Source organism: Euphorbia lathyris, chromosome 3, assembly GCF_963576675.1.
Source record: "Euphorbia lathyris chromosome 3, ddEupLath1.1, whole genome shotgun sequence".
NCBI classification, from domain to species: domain Eukaryota; kingdom Viridiplantae; phylum Streptophyta; class Magnoliopsida; order Malpighiales; family Euphorbiaceae; genus Euphorbia; species Euphorbia lathyris.
In genome coordinates this window covers 82,078,713-82,097,537 of record NC_088912.1, presented here as the reverse complement: position 1 = coordinate 82,097,537, position 18,825 = coordinate 82,078,713, and the positions used below count along the sequence as shown (strand labels likewise).

Genomic DNA, 18,825 nt, shown 5'->3' with positions numbered 1-18,825 from the left:
TGTAGCGATATTTTAGGTTCCTCCATAATTATTGTGTCTTCTAAGTCTTCATCCGCTTCCAATAACAAAAGTTTTACTCCTCGACATTTGTGATCCGGGGTGAATTTATCATCGCAATTGAAGCAAAGACCCTAAGCACGTCGTTTCTGCATCTCATCCCAATTCAGGCGTTTCACGGCTGCTGGCGATGAATTCTTTGCTGGGGAAGTAGAAATAAGTTGAGATTTGAAAGATGGTGGAGATTTAACAAACCTCTGCTGACGTGATAGCTGCTCATCTCTCATTCATGCTAAGCTAATCGCTTCTTTTAGCGTTTTAGGTTTGAACATCCTGATGCCATCGGCGATTTCAGTTTTGAGGCCGCCCATAAATGTGCCGACGAATGCCTTTTGTGTCCATCCTTGCACTCGGTTCCCCAACTTTTCAAACTCCTTTTGATAATCACGCAAGGATCCTGTTTGCTTCACTCTAGACAAGGCCTCATCAAAGTCTTCGCAATCAGTTGGGCCAAAGCGAGCCCATAGTTCCTCTTGAAAAATGGCCCATGTCACCTCTCAATCTTCTTCTTTGTAAGCTTTGCGCAGCCATTGCCACCACTGATTGGCTTCCCCATCAAGGTGAAAGGAAGCTATCGACACCTTCTGAGCTTCATTAGTCCCCTGATATTCGAAAAATTGGTCCACCTTATTAAACCATTCTGTTGGATCTTCGCCTGCATATTTGGGAAATTCCAGCTTAGCCATTTTGGAAAAAAATGGCGCCCTTCCTCCGCTACCATCAAACGAATTTTCCCCATTACGGTGAGGATGTTTATGTGACCCGCTACTATATCCCCCTTCTTTGTTGGAAACCACAGTGTCAGCTAGTTTAGAGAGTGTGTCTTCTAGTTGTCGAAATTTGTCAGCGAGACCAATTTCAATTCGGCTCATCCCGTGTTGAAGCTCTCCAAGCCATGTCTCCAAGTTTTCAATTCTTTCTTTGTTTGTTGACATTGTTAGTCAGGCTCTGATACCAATGATAGGTCCCAATCAAAGCTATCAAGAATGAGAATTGGAATTTAGAGAAAATAGAACAGTTAGAAATAAAGAACGTTGTTCTTTTCTGAATTTATTTTTCCATGCCTATTTGCTGATTGTTACAGAGTTTAAATACAAATAAAACTCAACAACTTCACCTATTTTTTAGCCCACAACGGCACTAAAGTATTTTATTGTGCAGATTAAAAATCAAATTGAAATAATTATCCACTAAGAAACAAATTGACCTATTCTTCAGCAGCTCCACTTTACTTCATGTATTTTTTGTTTTTGATTTTGCCATGTATAGATCTTCTTAACTTATCAAAATCTTTCCAAAATCGCAACAGTTGTTCGCAATAAAAATCACAATGAAAAGTGTCCGCAGTTGCTTCGCATACAATGAGTTTGTGGTTTGAACAAAATAGAAGTATCTCGAGAAAAACGACAATGAAAATATTTAGTTTGATCAGATGCGTTGTAATAAATCTAAAAACATAAATGAGCTTTCTAATTGAGCCGGAATTAACCATTAAAAATGATATTGAAATTCGGATGATTTAGTAATAAACCCACACCTCCAATTGGAAAGGTTGAAGATGTTGTTACCCACTTTATGTGGCCATTTTACACACTCTATATATTCCTACAATTTATATAGGTGGATAGTAACGTCCATGAAATGTAAATTAAATATGGAATAATGAAAATAAAAGCCAATTCTTTTGGGGAAAAGCTGATTTGTTTATAAAAAAATATTATACTAATTTTGAAAAATCTATCTGTTTGACTGTTTTGAAATAATTAAGTGGCCCATTCTCTGATTGATTGCATTGCAGTACATTTTTAAAATGATTATGCTCCATTGCTTTCTTCATTAGTCTACCTAACTTATGATTTAGGATCTTTCAACAAATAATTAATACTTTAATGAATCATCATAATTGCATTTTATTTATTTAGGAGTATTTGGTAACTTTTTGTGTATCTAAAAGAATCTTAGAGAATATATTGGATATGTTTCTTAATTATTTTTTGACAAGTTTTAAGTTTAGGAATTTAGTGGTATGGTGTGGGATATATCCTGAATTTTGTAATATTCTCATTAGAGAGATTTAATAATTTAAAAAAAAAAAAAGAATTATTTGGAGGTTGGAACACCAATCTATTTGGTAGTTGGTGTTTTGGAAGGATGCAAGTTGTGGGTAGTGAGCATGCAAAATGGGTTATGTCCACATCCTCTTTGGAAATTGTGCTATGCTTCCATTTAGGCCCATATGTCACCATGTGAATCTCTTCCAACTTTTGTAAGTTTGAGAATATGTTTCTTTTTTTCCTTAAATAACATGTACCCTCATATGTTTTAGGCCTAATCCATGTTAGAAAGAATTAAGGAAAGGCTTAATATGTAACCACTTCCCCAATATCATCTACGTATTGTCTGTTTTGGTCCAAATATAATACATTAGCCTTCACAACTTCAAAAAGTGTCTATTTGTATTAGATTCTTATTTGACTTATAAGCCTCAATTACTCTCTCTCCATTTCCGGTGTGCGATTCAGTTCATTCTTATCCACATCGTCATCCTTTAGGGTTGCTCCTTGCTCAGACCATCTACCCTAGCGCCACACACTTCAGACATGGTCATTATATACCCACTAGCTTCCATCTGGTTCGCCCCCAAACCACCCATCGTAAGTGGAGAACCTGACTCTAATACCAATTGTAACAACATGTCCAATACCATTTATATATTGTCCAACACTTTAGGCTTTAAAATGTGTCTATCTATATTTGATTCTCACCTTACTAGTAAGCCACAGTCTTTCTCTCCATTTCTGATGTGAGATTCAGTTAATTCTTACCCCATAGCTATCCTTTAGGGCCGCTCTTTGCTCAGACCTTCTACCATTGTGCCACCCACTCTGAACCGGATCATTACATAATACATCTTTAGCCATCATACTTGTCTAAAAAAGTTCTATTAACCAGTTGAACTTGCTTAAAGTGACCAATTGACTATTTGAAATGTACCTATTAGTTCTCGTGAACTTTCTTAAAGTGATCTATTGGCCACTAAACTTTCTTACAGTGTAGAAATTTCAAATTTTCCAAAAATTCTCCTTACTCCTCTACATGAATTTTAGAGGGTTATATGTCACTTTAGATAAATTCAAAAAGTAAATTGAACATTTTAAAAGTACAGGGCAGCAATTGATTTTTTTTTAACAAGTACATGAGGATAGAGATATATTGAAGGTTGTGTCATGGTCAATACAATTACCTTTAAGGCACTATATTTTCTTTAAAGAAAAACGTTTTCAAAAAATTATGTATCTTTAGATTCACAATAACTAATAAATACATAATCAAAGGTCTTAAGCGTTATGTTCCATTTATCCCAAAATTAATCAACATATCATTCATCATTTCTTTAAGGGTTCTACTTTTTTTTTTTAGATATACCTTTTTGTCAAGACGTGTAAAGTCACTCGTTTCAGGTATAATGTCATTTTTCTCACATAATATTTTAACAAAATTAGTTTCATATTCTCCACCTCTATCAGACCTAAACATTTTTATTTTCCTATCTAGTTGATTTTCTACTTCTGTTTTATACCGTATAATATTTCTTCAGCCTCATCTTTTGATTTCAACACTTTGGTATATTTAAAAAATCATCAACAAAAGTCATGTAATACTTCTTCCTATCTTTGCTAACAAAATTCTTGAAATCAGCCCCAAATCAGAATGAATTTAACCAAGTAATTTTGTATTTCTATTGATTATATGTGTAAAAAGGGTTTCTTAGCAAATTTCACTTCCGAATAAATTAAACATTTTAATTCATTTTCAGAATTAACAATATCAATAATTTGCACACTTTTCAACTTTTGATGAAAACAAAATTCACAAGTTCTAATCTACCATGTCATACATTCATAGACTCAGAGTTCACAAAAACATTGTTCAAGATGCAACAACAACAACAACAACAAAGCCTTAGTCCCGAAATGATTCGGGGTCGGCTAACATGAACCATCATATAAAACCGTGAAAATCAAGTCGTGTCAGCGACACAGATTCGCTCCCTCCACTCCGTCCTATCCACTACCATATTTTCCTCAATTCCCAATAAACTCATATCACTCTCGATCACCCTCCTCCAAGTTTGCTTAGGTCTTCCCCTACCCCTCACCACTACATCCCTTTGCCACTCTTCGGTTCTCCTAACCGGCGCATCAAGCGCTCTACGTCTCACATGGCCAAACCACCTTAGTCGGTTTTCTCTCATTTTATTCTCAATAGATGTAACCCCTACTTTTGTCCTAATTATTTCATTACGCACCCGGTCCTTTCTCGTGTGACCACACATCCATCTCAACATACGCATCTCCGCCACCGACATCTTATGGATGTGGCACTGTTTCACTGCCCAACACTCCGTACCATATAACAATGCTGGTCTAATTGCCGTCCGGTAGAATTTTCCCTTCAATCTATTAGGCATGCCGGGATCACAAAGGAAACCCGTAGCACTCTTCCACTTCGACCAACCAGCTTTAATCCTATGGGCAACATCTCCATCTACTTCTCCATCCGTTTGGATAATAGATCCTAAATACCGGAAGCAATCCGAGGCCTGAACAACTCTCCCATCTAGGGTGATTGTCCCTGCCTCCCTACTCCTACGGCCGCTAAACTTACACTCCAAATATTCTGTCTTACTTCGACTCAACTTAAAGCCTCTAGATTCTAGAGTTTGCCTCCATAGTTCCAACTTCATCTCCACTCCTTCTTTCGTCTCATCAACCAACACAATATCATCTGCAAACAGCATGCACCATGGTATACCATCTTGAAGTGAACTTGTTAGTTCATCCATAACGATGGCAAAAAGAAATGGGCTTAGTGCGGAACCTTGATGCACTCCAATCGTAATAGGAAACTCTTCAGTTTTCCCAACACTAGTACGTACACTCGTGCATACTCCCTCATACATGTCCTTTATGATGTCAATATATTTCCGCGAAATGCCTTTCCTTATCAAGGCCCACCAAAGTACTTCCCTTGGTACCTTATCATATGCTTTCTCCAAGTCAATGAAAACCATATGCAAGTCTTTCTTCTTATTTCGATAGTGCTCCATTAATTGTCTCATTAGATGGATGGCTTCCATAGTTGATCTTCCCGGCATAAAGCCAAACTGGTTTTCCGAGATCTTCACCGTCCTCCTTAGCCTTTGTTCAATCACTCGCTCCCAAAGTTTCATAGTGTGACTCATTAATTTGATTCCCCGATAGTTGGCACAATCTTGGACATCGCCTTTGTTCTTATACAAAGGGATTAAGGTACTTTTCCTCCATTCTGATGGCATCTTATTGTTTCTCCAAATTTTGTTGAAGAACGTCGTCAACCATTCGATTCCTCTTTCTCCCAAACATCTCCAAATCTCAATAGGGATGCCATCAGGTCCTACTGCTTTCTTCAACTTCATCTTACTTAATGCCATTTTGACTTCACCCTTTTGAATTCTCCGCAGGCATTCATGATTTATCATATCGTGATGGATACTTATATCTCCAACATCTTGTTGGCGATCTCCATTAAATAAGTCATCAAAATAGGACCTCCATCGTTCCTTGATATCCTTATCTCCAACTAGGACTTTCTGGTCCACATCCTTCACACATTTAACTTTTCCGAGATCTCGCGTCTTCCTATCTCTCATCCGAGCAATTCTATATATGTCTCTTTCCCCTTCTTTCGTATCCAATCTTGTATACAGATCCCGATTCACCTTTGCTCTAGCATCTCGTATGACCTTCTTTACTTCCCTTTTAGCCTCTTTGTATTTTTCGTAGTTCTCGTCACTCCTACATTTCCCCAATAGTTTATAGGATTCTCTCTTACTCTTTACTGCTTGTCGTACTTCTTCTGTCCACCAAGATGTGTCCTTACCCGGTGGCATGCTACCTTTAGATTCCCCTAGAACTTCCTTCGCTACTTCCCTTATACTATGCTCCATCTTATTCCATATTGAATCTATATCTGAATCCATATTGCAAGTCCAAATATCTTTTTTGGTCATCTCATCCACAAATTTTTGTTGATTCTCCCCTTGCAATTTCCACCACTTAATCTTAGTCTCTACTTGAGGTGTTTGTTTTCTTATACATTTCCTACTTCGAAAATCTAGCACCACTACTCTATGTTGGGTTGTCGTACTCTCACCAGGGATCACCTTACAATCAATATAACTCTTTCTCCAAGCACTCCTTACTAAGAAGAAGTCAATTTGGCTCGCATTACCGCCACTCCGATAAGTCACTAAGTGGGATGTTCTCTTCATAAACCATGTGTTCATGATACTCAAGTCATAGGCTGATGCGAATTCCAAAATATCATTTCCTGCTTCATTCTTATCTCCAAAACCATACCCTCCATGAACACTCTCAAACCCATCTCGCCTAGAACCCACGTGTCCATTGAGATCACCCCCTAGTACCATTTTTTCATCCCTAGGAACCTGTTGCACCACTTCCTCTAAGTCATCCCAAAAAGCTTGTCTTATAGACACATCTAATCCTATTTGTGGCGCATATGCACTAATGACATTCACAACCTCATCCCCTATCACTAGCTTAACACTCATAATTCTATCGCTCTTCCTAGACACCGCTACTACCTCATCAATATACTCCCTATCAATAAGAATACCTACTCCATTTCTACCCTTATCCTTTCCTGAGTACCAAAGCTTATAACCCCAAGGAGCTATCTCTCTAGCCTTGGCTCCAACCCACTTGGTTTCTTGTAGGCATAATATATTTATTCTCCTCCTCTTCATAACATCTACAATTTCAGCTAATCTTCCTGTCAAAGAACCTATGTTCCATGTCCCAAAGCGTAACCTACTACCCTTACCCCTACCCCTACCATTACCGTGGACTAGCTTATTTACCCGCAACCCTTGCATATTTGACACCACCCCCGGGTCCTGGGGTGGCGCGCCGCTTCGGGGCGACGACCTAGCAACCCTTGCACATTTATCACTACACCCGGGTCTAGGAAGTGCAGCGCGTCGCTGAGTAGGGAACGCCCCAACGGTATTTATATTATGGTTCATGTCATAAGATGTGGCTAAGTTTTACGCTCGCCGCCACAAACCTACCGCAACCCTCCTCCTTTGTCCGGGCTTGGGACCGGCTGTAAAGGCCACCAAGTGACCCTCACAGGCGGAGTTAACATTGTTCAAGATGAAAGAAAAAAAAAACAAAAAGAAGGCCATCAACTCTGTCTGAAATTAATCAGATAGTTTTAGATGACTCGTCTCCCGAAGATCGGTTATTTTTAGATAACTCTCCCGACCCCTAACTCGACCTAACTTAAAATCTTACTCCTCAAGTCCTCAAGCCAACTTTATAGAATCTGCATTTCTTATCTCTGCTATTTGATAGGAAGTGAGATTGGAAAAAAAAAATTCTTTCTGAAGCTAATGATGTTAGCCTCACACCAACTGAAGCTAATATGACAAAAATGAGAGCAAGGACTTAGTTGCTCCTTAATTTTCTTATTCTGTTGAATTAGCACATTCAAATTTGCAATTATAAACCCATCTTTCAACAGAAATTGGAAGATGAGAAAGGTAGACAGAGAAACAAAGAAATGTTCTTAAAGAATAAAGATGTTCTGCATTAATCATGTGGGAACATTTACACCATCCTAGTATATGTCTGATAGTTCAAAGAAATAGAATCCATAAAATAGTGATTCACTTCATGCCAAACATAACAATGGATTTTGATTATATGTACAAATCCAAGTAAATTTTTCCACCAGATGAATTCAAACCATCCTTGTATCAAAAACAAAGAGGTCTTTTAGATACTTAGTCTAGAAACAACCCTGTTTGAGAAAACAGAATGAATTGATTTTTTCATCAGTAGCAAACATCAAACTTCACAGCTGATAAAAAGATAATTCTGCTAGTCACAAGTTCAATTAAATACTGGGGATGGATTTGGCTCGAATGAACTGTTTAAGGATAGCTTTCTCTTCATCAATGCGCTTTTTCTCTTCGGGATCTTTTGGTTTCACCTTCCTTTTCTCCTCCAACATCCACTTGTACAGTTCACGCTGTTTATCCTCCGGGATAGGTTCAATGGGCTTCGGGTGTTCTAAAATGGTGGGAGATGAAGCGACCGGTTTCTCAGTGACTGGAGCAGTCGCAACAGCTGTGGTTGAAACTTGAGTAGCAGAAACATTAGCTGCTTTTTCTTCCTCTAGCCCGTCGTCCTTCTTCGTTCTCATATACATGTAAGCTGTGCATAAATTACATGAAACTCAGTCCACACTCCACAGGAAGAAAAGCAGACCCCTAAGAACTACTACTAATTTAACAGAATCTAGCCAGAAGCTTCAGAAATCAGATCAATTTCACAACTGCAAGTTGTAATCATCGATAAGCCGAGCAAGAACAGGACAAAATTCTAAAAGCGCAAATGTATAATCCCACAGAACAACTAAAATTGCCTTTTCAACACATTTTAGGTAGTAACAACCATAACAACTAGTTAATCTGATTACTCATTGGTGGAAAATGATAGTATAAATTAGATTATTTTAAGGATCACAATCAGATTCTTTCCCTGATATAGACATTACAGATTTAATATTGAAATGCTTCTAGAAGCTACTGATGAAAGCATCTATAACAGGAAGTGAACAAAATCATTGGTTATAAACGAAGCTGCAACTTATAACTTATTTCCAAGAAGATGCAGGGGCACATCATCACCAACTATTAAAGTAAAAGTGAATCTTGAAATTTGCAGTTATTCTGGCATCTAATATTATGCATGGACCTTTTATTGGGAAGTAAAATGGATATGATTGGATATCTCCTTACCTTCCTGAAACACCCAATTGGCAACACAGTAAGATGTTTAACATCACACCCATATTGCAACAACTATTTGTCAGTCCAAGAATGGTGCTTATTAAATTTGTAAGTGCCTGAGTTTTTCAATCTAGATCTAACACCAATGACATTACTTAAGATGTTCAATATCACAGCCATATTGTGGCAGATATTGCAGGTTTCTATCATAAAAATAGAAGAACTTGTGAATTGAAGGGCAAAGGAGGAGTGCAAAATCAGCTGTATGCACCTACAATCTTCACATTGAAAAATAGTATGGCAAATGCAAAAAGAGATTGAGCCTAATAACAAAATTGACATCAAGATATGCATAAGACAACTTAGCAAACAAATGTACAGTGGACAGAAGTACAACTCTTTGAAGCTACCAAAGACAAATATACCAAATTCAGCAGAACAAGGTGTCACGGACACAGCCTCTTGACTATCTGTCGACCGTGCGGCACTAGTAATTTCACCCCCGATTACTAGTTCAGCCTTAACCTCGTTTACTTAGCTCGAATGCTAGGCAAAATATCGCAGCGGAAAATAAGGATCTTGCACAAATGCTAAGTGAGGAAAACACTCTTTATTAAGAAAGAATGCTTTACAAAGGTTAGCATTTGTGCAAGAGGCTGTGTCCGTGACAAAGGGCATTGACACTCAGAGTTAACCCCTTCCCTCGAAAAAAAGAAGTACGATACTCTGAAGGGTTCACTAATAAGTGAACAATGTGCATTTTTATGATCCAGTTGTGAAATCATCTTTCTTGGATGAATTGAGGTTTTCCCCATCATTCTGCCTACTTTCAGTATTGATAGTAGCTACCTGTGCTTCGATTGACCCATTATCATGCACCCGGATAACCTAGCAATGTGTCATGAACTACAAGCTATGTTGCACGGAAACTCCTCTTCAGTAGTGTTTCCATGTTGTGTGTCCATTTCTGTTTCGTTTCCGTTTCCGTTTCCTAGCTATGTATTTTCAGAAATAATGTTCCCCGGTACCCGTTTTCTGCAACATAGACTACAAGAGTTGAGGTTAAATTAATTTGGCAATTTTCCATACTCCACCAACTACCACAAGATTCAATATGAATAAGAGGAATCCGAGAATCTTGTCCATGATTAATGCAGAACATCATAGGCCTGTTTGCTATCTCTAAACCTTGTCCGTGAATTTAGATGAAGTATACCTTTATTGGGCCTGTTAAACTGATCCAATTCTAAACACTAGCACATTACTCTGGAAAATTGTTCTGAACTTGTATGCCACTACAATTGAAGCTTTAACTCCCAACTAATTACCAAAACAACAAATCTATGGTGTTATATTCAAAGGCTTTCAGCAGCATGGCCCCACAAGCAGGCCCAACAGTCCAAAATCAACAAACAGAAGATTGAGTAGCCACATGGTCCTTTAGTTATATTCCTATTAGCATTAGAATTTCATTATTAGTCTTTTCCTGATCAATTCCTATTTGGAAATGAACTCTCCTGCCTTGTAAAGTCCTTATCATTATGTGAAGGCTATTCAAACAGACAAATTATGAATAAAGATGCAAGTTGAATTCTCCTCACTTGGCGTGTCAAGAGGTGAAGACTCTCTCCAACGAGATCTAAATATGAGTTGAGGACTCTCCAAATGAGTTTCAATTAATTCCTAGCAAAATAAGTAGAGGAAATAAATCTCTGAGAAGTCTGAACATGGGGATTTCAGGGTACGCACAAGGTCTCGTAACTAGATCCTAGACTTGTGTCTGTAATGTAGGTCATATCTCTCTCATTGAACTAGTTATATCCCTTCACAGGACCACACAGACAAATTAAGGGCTGAAGATGTTTTAATGCAGCTAAGTTTGTATATCTTATAAAATAAACTACAAGTTAACACAAACTAATTACACAATATACATGTAGAAGCAAAAGTACTTAAAGGGGGAGCAATGTTTTAATTTTACCGAACATACAGTGGTCCCATACTCCCAACAAATGGGAGTTCGATCATTTCAATGGATATGGCTACATATGCCTAACTCAAATTTGAGTGGGTATACTTGCACGAGATGGACAGTGTAAGCCATGTGTAGTCATATTGTAATATCAACTTCCAAATGATTTAAACTTTAATCTTGAAGCGAGTCCAAACGTTGCAAAACAAAGAACAACAATAGGCATGAAAAGACTGAATCAATAAAAGAAATGGAGTTGCTAACAGAAGGAACTTCAGCATCAGAAAAGGAGGAGAAAAAGACATTTTCCATGTACACCATAATTGAAATATCACTTGATGGAAAAATGTCCTCTAATGAAATCTCAATGCTCTGCAAAATTAAGTGCTTAGGTTTGGAGTATTGACATATTCACATAGTAATGAAAATGCACAAACAAGAATCACTTAGGCTGAAGATCTAATATCCTAACCATGCTCAAACATCTCTAACAATTCAAATTGCTTCTCCCTCAAAAGCTACGTTGTTCACTAAATTTGCCTAGTTATATAGGGAAACATGACTATGGTTGCTAAGTTCTTCCTTTTAACACAATGACTCATCAAAACAAATCCTCAAACTGCAATTGAAGTATCAGGTTTCCCAACTGAACTTTAAAACATATTTTGGTAACAAATTAGCCTCCAATAAAAAAATAAAGATGCATCTAGAAAAGATCCAAATGCACATTTCAATGATATTGCCCTCCAAAACCAACTGAAGCACATAAGACAGCAAAGATTCACAGAAAATACCATCAAACCTTTTAAAGAGAACTTTTCCGAGGTTCAAATAGCAAACATATGTCACATATAAACGTAGGGTTAAATAATTAATTGTGTAGTTTGTTTTCTCCTTTAAATTAGTTATTACTTTTATAGTTTGTTAAATTGTTAGGACAGCTGTAGGTGTATTTTAAAGCTGTAACCGTTTTCCACCTAAACAGCACCAGTGTGCTATTTAGAGGCCCTATTTCTGTAATGCAATCTATTATGAAAATCTATAAGAAAATTCTTTCTTCTTCTTCTTCCTCCCTTCTCTTCTCTTCTCTCTTTTTTCCTTCTCTTTCTAGCCTCTTCTAAATTCTACCATCAGGATTACTCAACCCTGAAAACTGGTATCAGAGATTCTTTCCTTGTCAGCGGAACCTGGTATGGTCAATAACAATGCCAAAAAGAACAGAGCAGCCATGGAGGCACTTGAACAGAAAATCCATACTCTGAATGTTAAGTTCAGCGAGCAAGCAAAGGCTAATGCAGCAAAATTCGAGTTAATGCAATCTCAGCTTCAAACAGTTCATACTAAATACCACCAGAGAATTGAATCGCTTCTCCACGATAATTCTTTGCTTCGCAAGGAGCAACAAAATTCTCACTGTTCCCTCCAGGAACTTGTCCATAAGTCCATCTCCTCCTTAAGCCTAACTGATTCAAGGAGCTTCCTCTTCAACTCCTTCCTCTGCCACACCCATTAATGTCAGAGGCAAGGAAATCATACAATATTCTGGAATCAAACCAGAGAAAGTCATCCTGGGTAACCCGATGCAGAAGGACCTGGAATCAAACCAGAGAAGTGCCTATTTCAACAAGCTATTGACATGATGCGAATGGCCTACTTTTGATGGAACTGAGGTAGAGCTCTAGATCTCCAAGTGTTCCAAATACTTCCAGCTTTTTGATGTGGCTATCCAGAAAAAAGGTAGAGTTAGTAGGTCTCTACCTGCAAGGCAAGGCTGAGAAGCGGTGCCAAAATTGGGTTAAGCGTAGGCCAAAGGTGGGACGGGATGAATTTGCGAAAGAGGTTGGTAGGAGGTTCCAGGAGACGAGGCAGAGGATGTAGTGGAGCAACTCTCCCAAATAAGGCAAACAACTCCAGTTGTAGCCTGTCAGGATCAATTTGAAGCAGTTAAGCTCAAAATGGAGAAGGTACACCCAAGTATCACCGACTCCTGTTACTTGTCTTGTTTTATCTCAGTTGAAACCTGAGCTTAGATCTGCTATAAGGTCTTATCACCCCATATATCTCTATTCTTCCATTAGGCAAGCTAAACTTTAGGAAATACACCTGAAAGATGTTTTTGAGGCCCTTAAGCGCAAACCTACATTTCGATCACCCCTTGCTAATAAGCCATGGACTCCAAATAACCCTTCTAACTCCAAACCCATACCTAGCATCACCCCAACTACTGTGGCGCACCAAAAACCTCGAAAACTAAGAATCAAATCCCTTCTCATTTTTTTAAGAAAACTCCTGGTGCTTGTTGGAAATGTGGAGAGGGGTATTTTCCCGGGCACCAATGTGCTCCCAAGAAACTTAATGCATTGAACATGGAAGAGATGGGGGATGAGGAATTGGAGATTCAAATAGGAAGGGGAATTACTAGAGTCGGGTGAATCATCAAGGAATGAAGCACTCATTGCACCAGGTAGTCCATAGTTATTATATACTTATATTCCTTCACTGGACCATACAACCAAATTAAGGGCGGAAAATGTTTCGGATGCAGCTAAGTGTGTATATCTTATAAAATAATAAAAACTACAAGTTAATAGAAGGAAATTTAGCATGAGAAAAATAGGAGAAAAAGACATTCTCCATAGCCCATACACACCATAAATGAAGTATCACTTGATGGAAATATGTCCTCCAATGAAAACCCAATGCTCTCAAAAATTAACTGCTTAGGTTTGGAGCATTGACATAGTGACGCATATGCACATAAAAGAATCATTTGAAGATCTAATATTCCACCCATTTTCAAGCATCTCTAGCAATTCCAATTGCCTCATATGATCATATCAGTTTCTTATCTCACAAGTTATGTTGTTAACTAAAATTTTCCTAGTGATTAGGGAAACATGACTACGGTTGCTAAGTTCTCTCTTTTAACACAGTGACTCATAAAAAACAAAGCCTCAAACTGCAATTGAAGTATCAGGTTTTCCAACTGAACTCTAAAACATATATTGGTAACAAATTAGCTTTCAATAAAAAAATAAAGATGCATCTAAAAAAGATCCAAATGCACATTTCAACGATATTTCCCTCCAAAGCCAACTGAAGCACATAAGCAAGCAAAGATTCACAGAAAAATACCATCAAATCTTTTAAAATTCAAAAACTTTTCCGAGGTTCAACTAGCAAATATATGTCACATAAAACCGTAGAGCTAATTAAGTAATTGCCTAGTTTGTTATTCTCCTTTAAGTTTAGTTTGTTACAAGTTCTTAGGACAAATTATCAGCTTGAGCAATCATTTACTCTTGTTACAATAAGAACCCAAGTTCAAAGATAATGTAGAAGAAAATGAGGACGAGAATGACTATCAAGAAGAAGAGAATGAAAATCTCCCAAAACCTAATCAATAAGAAGAGATTGGTAATGAGCAACCTGCTCAAGTACAAGAAAATACCCAACAAATTTCTCAGGAAAAAAAGATTCCTAATGGAGAACAAGGGAGTCTTGAACAACTTGTCCAGGAAGAAGAGATTTCTAATGAAGAAGAGGAGGAACTCCAAGAATTTGGCCAACAACAAGCGGTTGCTAATGAAGCTGGTGAGCAAGTGGCTGATAATAATCCAGTTCCAAGAGCGGCGGCAACTCTGTTTTCATTAGTCTCAATGGATATCATTCGTGAATAATATCGATTGAGAATAATAAAAACGGATTTGCCACTTTTGGATTTGGATTATTCTCAGCCACTTGCTCATCAACAATTTCATTAGCAATCGCTTGTTCTTGCCCAAATTCTTGGAGTTCCTCCTCATCTTTATTACAAATCTCTTCTTCTTGAAGGAATTGTTGAATATTCTCTTGTCCATGAATAATCTCTTCTTCTTGTGAAATATGTTGGATATTTTCTTCTAATTTAGCAGTTTGCTCATTAGCAATCTCTTGTTCTTGATAAGACTCTTGGAGATTCTCATTCTATTCTTCTTTTTCTTCTACGACTTCTTGGAATTCAGGTTCTTGTTGCAACAAGAGAAAACAATTTCTAGAGTTAGGTGAATCATCAAGGAATGAAGCACTCATTGCACCAGGTAGTCCATAGTTATATACGTATATTCCTTCACAGGACCACACAACCAAATTAAGGGTGGAAAATGTTTCGGATGCAGCTAAGTGTGTATATCTTACAAAATAATAAAAACTACAAGTTAGCACGAATTAATTACACAAATACACATGTACAAGCAAAAGTACTTGAAAGGGGGAGCAACGTTATAATTTTACCCAACACTCCCATACTCCCAATAAATGGGAGTTCAACCATTTCAATGCATATGGGTATATATGCCTACTCACGTTTGAGTAGGTATGGCTCATCTCCAAATTGTAACAACAAACCAGCATATCAACTTCAAATTGATTACAATCTTCAAGCCAGTCCTATAGCTCCCAAACAAAGAACAACTATAGGTATGAAAAGACTGAATCAAGAAAATAAATTGGGTTGCTAACAGAAGGAAATTTAGCATGAGAAAAGTAGGAGAAAAAGACATTCTCCATAGCCCATACACACCATAAATGAAGTATCGCTTGATGGAAATATGTCCTCCAATGAAAACCCAATGCTCTAAAATTTTAACTGCTTAGGTTTGGAGCATTGACATATTCACATAGTGATGCATATGCACATAAAGGAATCATTTGAAGATCTAATATTCCACCCATTTTCAAGCATCTCTAGCAATTCCAATTGCCTCATATCAGTTTCTTATCTCACAAGTTATGTTGTTAACTAAAATTTTCCTAGTGATATCGGGAAACATGACTACGATTGCTAAGTTCTCTCTTTTAACACGGTGACTCATCAAAAACAAATCCTCAAACTGCAATTAAAGTATCAGGTTTTCCAACTGAACTCTAAAACACATTTTGGTAACAAAGCTTCCGATAAAAAAAAATAAGGATGTATAGAAAAGATCCAAATGCACATTTCAACGATATTGCCCTCCAAAGCCAACTGAAGCACATAAGCAAGCAAAGATTCACAGCAAAATACCATCAAACCTTTTAAAATTCAAAAACTCTTCCGAGGTTCAAATAGCAAATATATGACACATATAAACGTAGAGCTACTTAAGAAATTGCCTAGTTTGTTATTCTCCTGTAAGTTAGTTGTTACTTCTATAGTTTGTTACAAGTTCTTAGGACAAATATCACCTTGACCAATTGTTTACTCTTGTTACAATAAGAACCCAAATTCCAAGATAACGTAGAAGAAAATGAGGACGAGAATGACTATCAAGAAGAAGAGAATGAGAATCTCCCAAAACCTAATCAATAAGAAGAGATTGCTAATAAGCAACCTGCTCAAGTACAAGAAAATATCCAACAAATTTCTCAGGAAAAAGAGATTGCTAATGGAGAAAAAGAGAGTCTTGAATAATTTGTTGAGGAAGAAGATATTTCTAATGAAGAAGAGGAGGAACTCCAAGAATTTGGCCAAGAACAAGAGGTTGCTAATGAAACTGGTGAGCAAGTGGCTGATAATAATCCAGTTCCAAGAGCGGCAACTCTATTTTCATTATTCTCAATCAATACCATTCGTGAATAATATTGATTGAGAATAATAAAAATGGATTGTCCGCTTTTGGATTTGGATTATTCTCAGCCACTTGCTCATCAACAATTTCATTAGCAATCTCTTGTTCTTGCCCAAATTCTTGGGGTTCCTCCTCATCTTTATTACAAATCTCTTCTTCTTGAACAAATTGTTGAAGATTCTCTTGTCCGTTAATAATCTCTTCTTCTTGAGAAATCTGTTGGATATTTTCTTCTAATTGAGCAGTTTGCTCATTAGCAATCTCTTGTTATTGATTGCTATCTCTTGGAGATTCTCATTCTATTCTTCTTGATAGTCATTCTCGTCCTCTTCTTCTACGACTTCTTGGAATTCGGGTTCTTGTTGCAACAAGAGAAAACGATTGCTGAGGATGACTAACTATTATCTGGCGCCACTATTTGGAGAATGCCCTATTCATAATCAAGACTGATCATGAGAGTATCTAACACACATTGGAGCAGAAACTGCACACACATCTACAACATAAGGAGGTTCCAAATTGTTGGGTTTGGAATACTTCATTCAATAAAGAAAGGAGTAGACAATAGGGTGGCAGATGCCCTTTCCAGGCAGCATGAAGAAGGTTCGGGCTCTCCTTCTCACATTCTAGCCTTATCTGTAGGTATCCCTACATAGTTGGGAAGAGGTCCAGGAATCTTATCCAAGGGATGAGGCAGCAATTCATCTAATTCAACAGCTCTCCATACAATCCAGTTCAGATCACTGTTCTTCCTACAAGAACGGGTTACTTCAATTCAAACACAAGATCTATATTCGTACCACTACTGATCTATGCCAACAGCTCATTTGGGGTCATTCAAGCATAAGGGGAACATTCACACGCTTACAACATGACTTCTATTGGCCTAAAATTCCTCAGTCAATCACCCAATGGGTAGTTGCATGTGACACTTGTCAAAGATTCAAAGCTAACCATTCTGCCTATCTTGGTTTATTGCAACCTTTGCCAATTCCTGAAGGTGCTATGAACACCACCCTGGTAGTGGTAGATCGATTATCCAAAAGGGGGCACTTCATTCCTCTTTCTCGTACCGTACCGTACCGTCCCGTCCCTGCTGCAACAGTGGCCCAAGCCTTCCTCGGTCACATTTTCAAGCTCCATGGCATGCCTCCTTCAATTTTCTAACTTTTTGGAAGGAGTTAATGAAAGTTTTCGACACTAAGTTGCACTACAGCAGTGTTTATCACCCTCAGACAGATGGGCAATCTGAAAGGCTCAATGTCTAGAAAAATACTTGAGAAGTATGTGTTTCCTAACTCCTAAAAAGTGGGCTAGTTGGCTGACTCTGGCAGAATACTGGTACAACTCAACTCCAGCTATTACAGTGCCATTAAAATAAGCCCTTTCTCCAAGAGACGCAACGTATGAAGACATATAGAAATCAATTGAAAAAAAAACTAATCAAAAGGACAGAAAGCTCACCAACAACAGCGAGATTTACAGTCAAGATAAGGGGCACAAAGAACTTGTAACGCCTAACAAAGGACTCTTTTCGTGGCGGAGTAGGAGGTGGTGGTGGTGGTGGAGGAGGAGCTGTAGATTGAGACCCCATTCTGTAGGAGGAGGCAGCGGCTGATGAAGATTCCGCTGCAGTTGTTGATTGTTTGAGATGAGCTGTTGAAAGGGAAGAACAGAAAAAGAGTCAACAACCAAATCACCGAGAAAATGTCAAAAAGAGTGAGAAAGAATGTTGGTAGTAGTTGAGAAGAAAAAAAGATGGAATTTTGACAAGAGTGAAGAGTTGAAATCGGTACCTTTCTTTGGCTTGTTGGCGTAGAGTTTGGGAGCTTCTTTGCTCATTGTTTAAACTTGGAAATAATTTGGTTTTGGATTGCTCTGCTCTGTTAATTTCACTTTCGACTCCGTTACTCGGATATGATACGCTGTTATGTTCGCCGCCGGTAATACAGAACAAATACTGAAATACCTTCCTTTTTGTTTTTCTTAAAATTTACTCCAATATATATGTTGGTTTTCCTATAATTAAGGATATAATTAGACTTGAATTTAGGATAAAATTGAGATTAAGACTAAATTACTTATATTTTAAGAAGACTCAAAATTAATTAATCCAGAAATTTAAATATAATATGTTCTCAATAAGATAATTAATATTTTTTTAATTACTCTTTCCATTTTTAAAATGGTATGTGTAAAAATTTGGTAAATCCACTGAGAAATCATTAAAATATTTTAATTATAGTGTTACTTTACTAACATATCCCTTTAGTATTTTATTTAGTTTATTGTAATAAAAAAAATTAAATGCAATGATATATTTAGAAAAAACTATTAAATGTTCT

At 37.5% G+C, this 18,825-nt stretch overlaps 1 protein-coding gene across 1 annotated transcript; it reads right to left on the bottom strand.

Moving 5' to 3' along the window:
• Positions 1 to 7,796: 7,796 nt before the first annotated feature.
• Positions 7,797 to 18,418, bottom strand: LOC136223460 (uncharacterized). Its single transcript, XM_066011467.1, has 3 exons — positions 18,277 to 18,418; positions 17,945 to 18,136; positions 7,797 to 8,342 (listed from the first exon to the last, which is right to left on the bottom strand). The coding sequence occupies exons 1-3, from the start codon at positions 18,320 to 18,322 to the stop codon at positions 8,023 to 8,025; spliced, it is 558 nt and encodes a 185-aa protein (XP_065867539.1). The 5' UTR covers positions 18,323 to 18,418; the 3' UTR covers positions 7,797 to 8,022.
• Positions 18,419 to 18,825: the final 407 nt, after the last annotated feature.

Coding starts and splice junctions, on each gene's coding strand:
- LOC136223460 (XM_066011467.1), bottom strand. CDS start 18,322: ATGAGCAAAGAAGCTCCCAAACTCTACGCCAACAAGCCAAAGAAAG. Junction 18,137..18,276: donor CGCCAACAAGCCAAAGAAAG/GTACCGATTTCA, acceptor CCCTTTCAACAG/CTCATCTCAAACAATCAACA. Junction 8,343..17,944: donor TGTAAATCTCGCTGTTGTTG/GTGAGCTTTCTG, acceptor ATTTATGCACAG/CTTACATGTATATGAGAACG.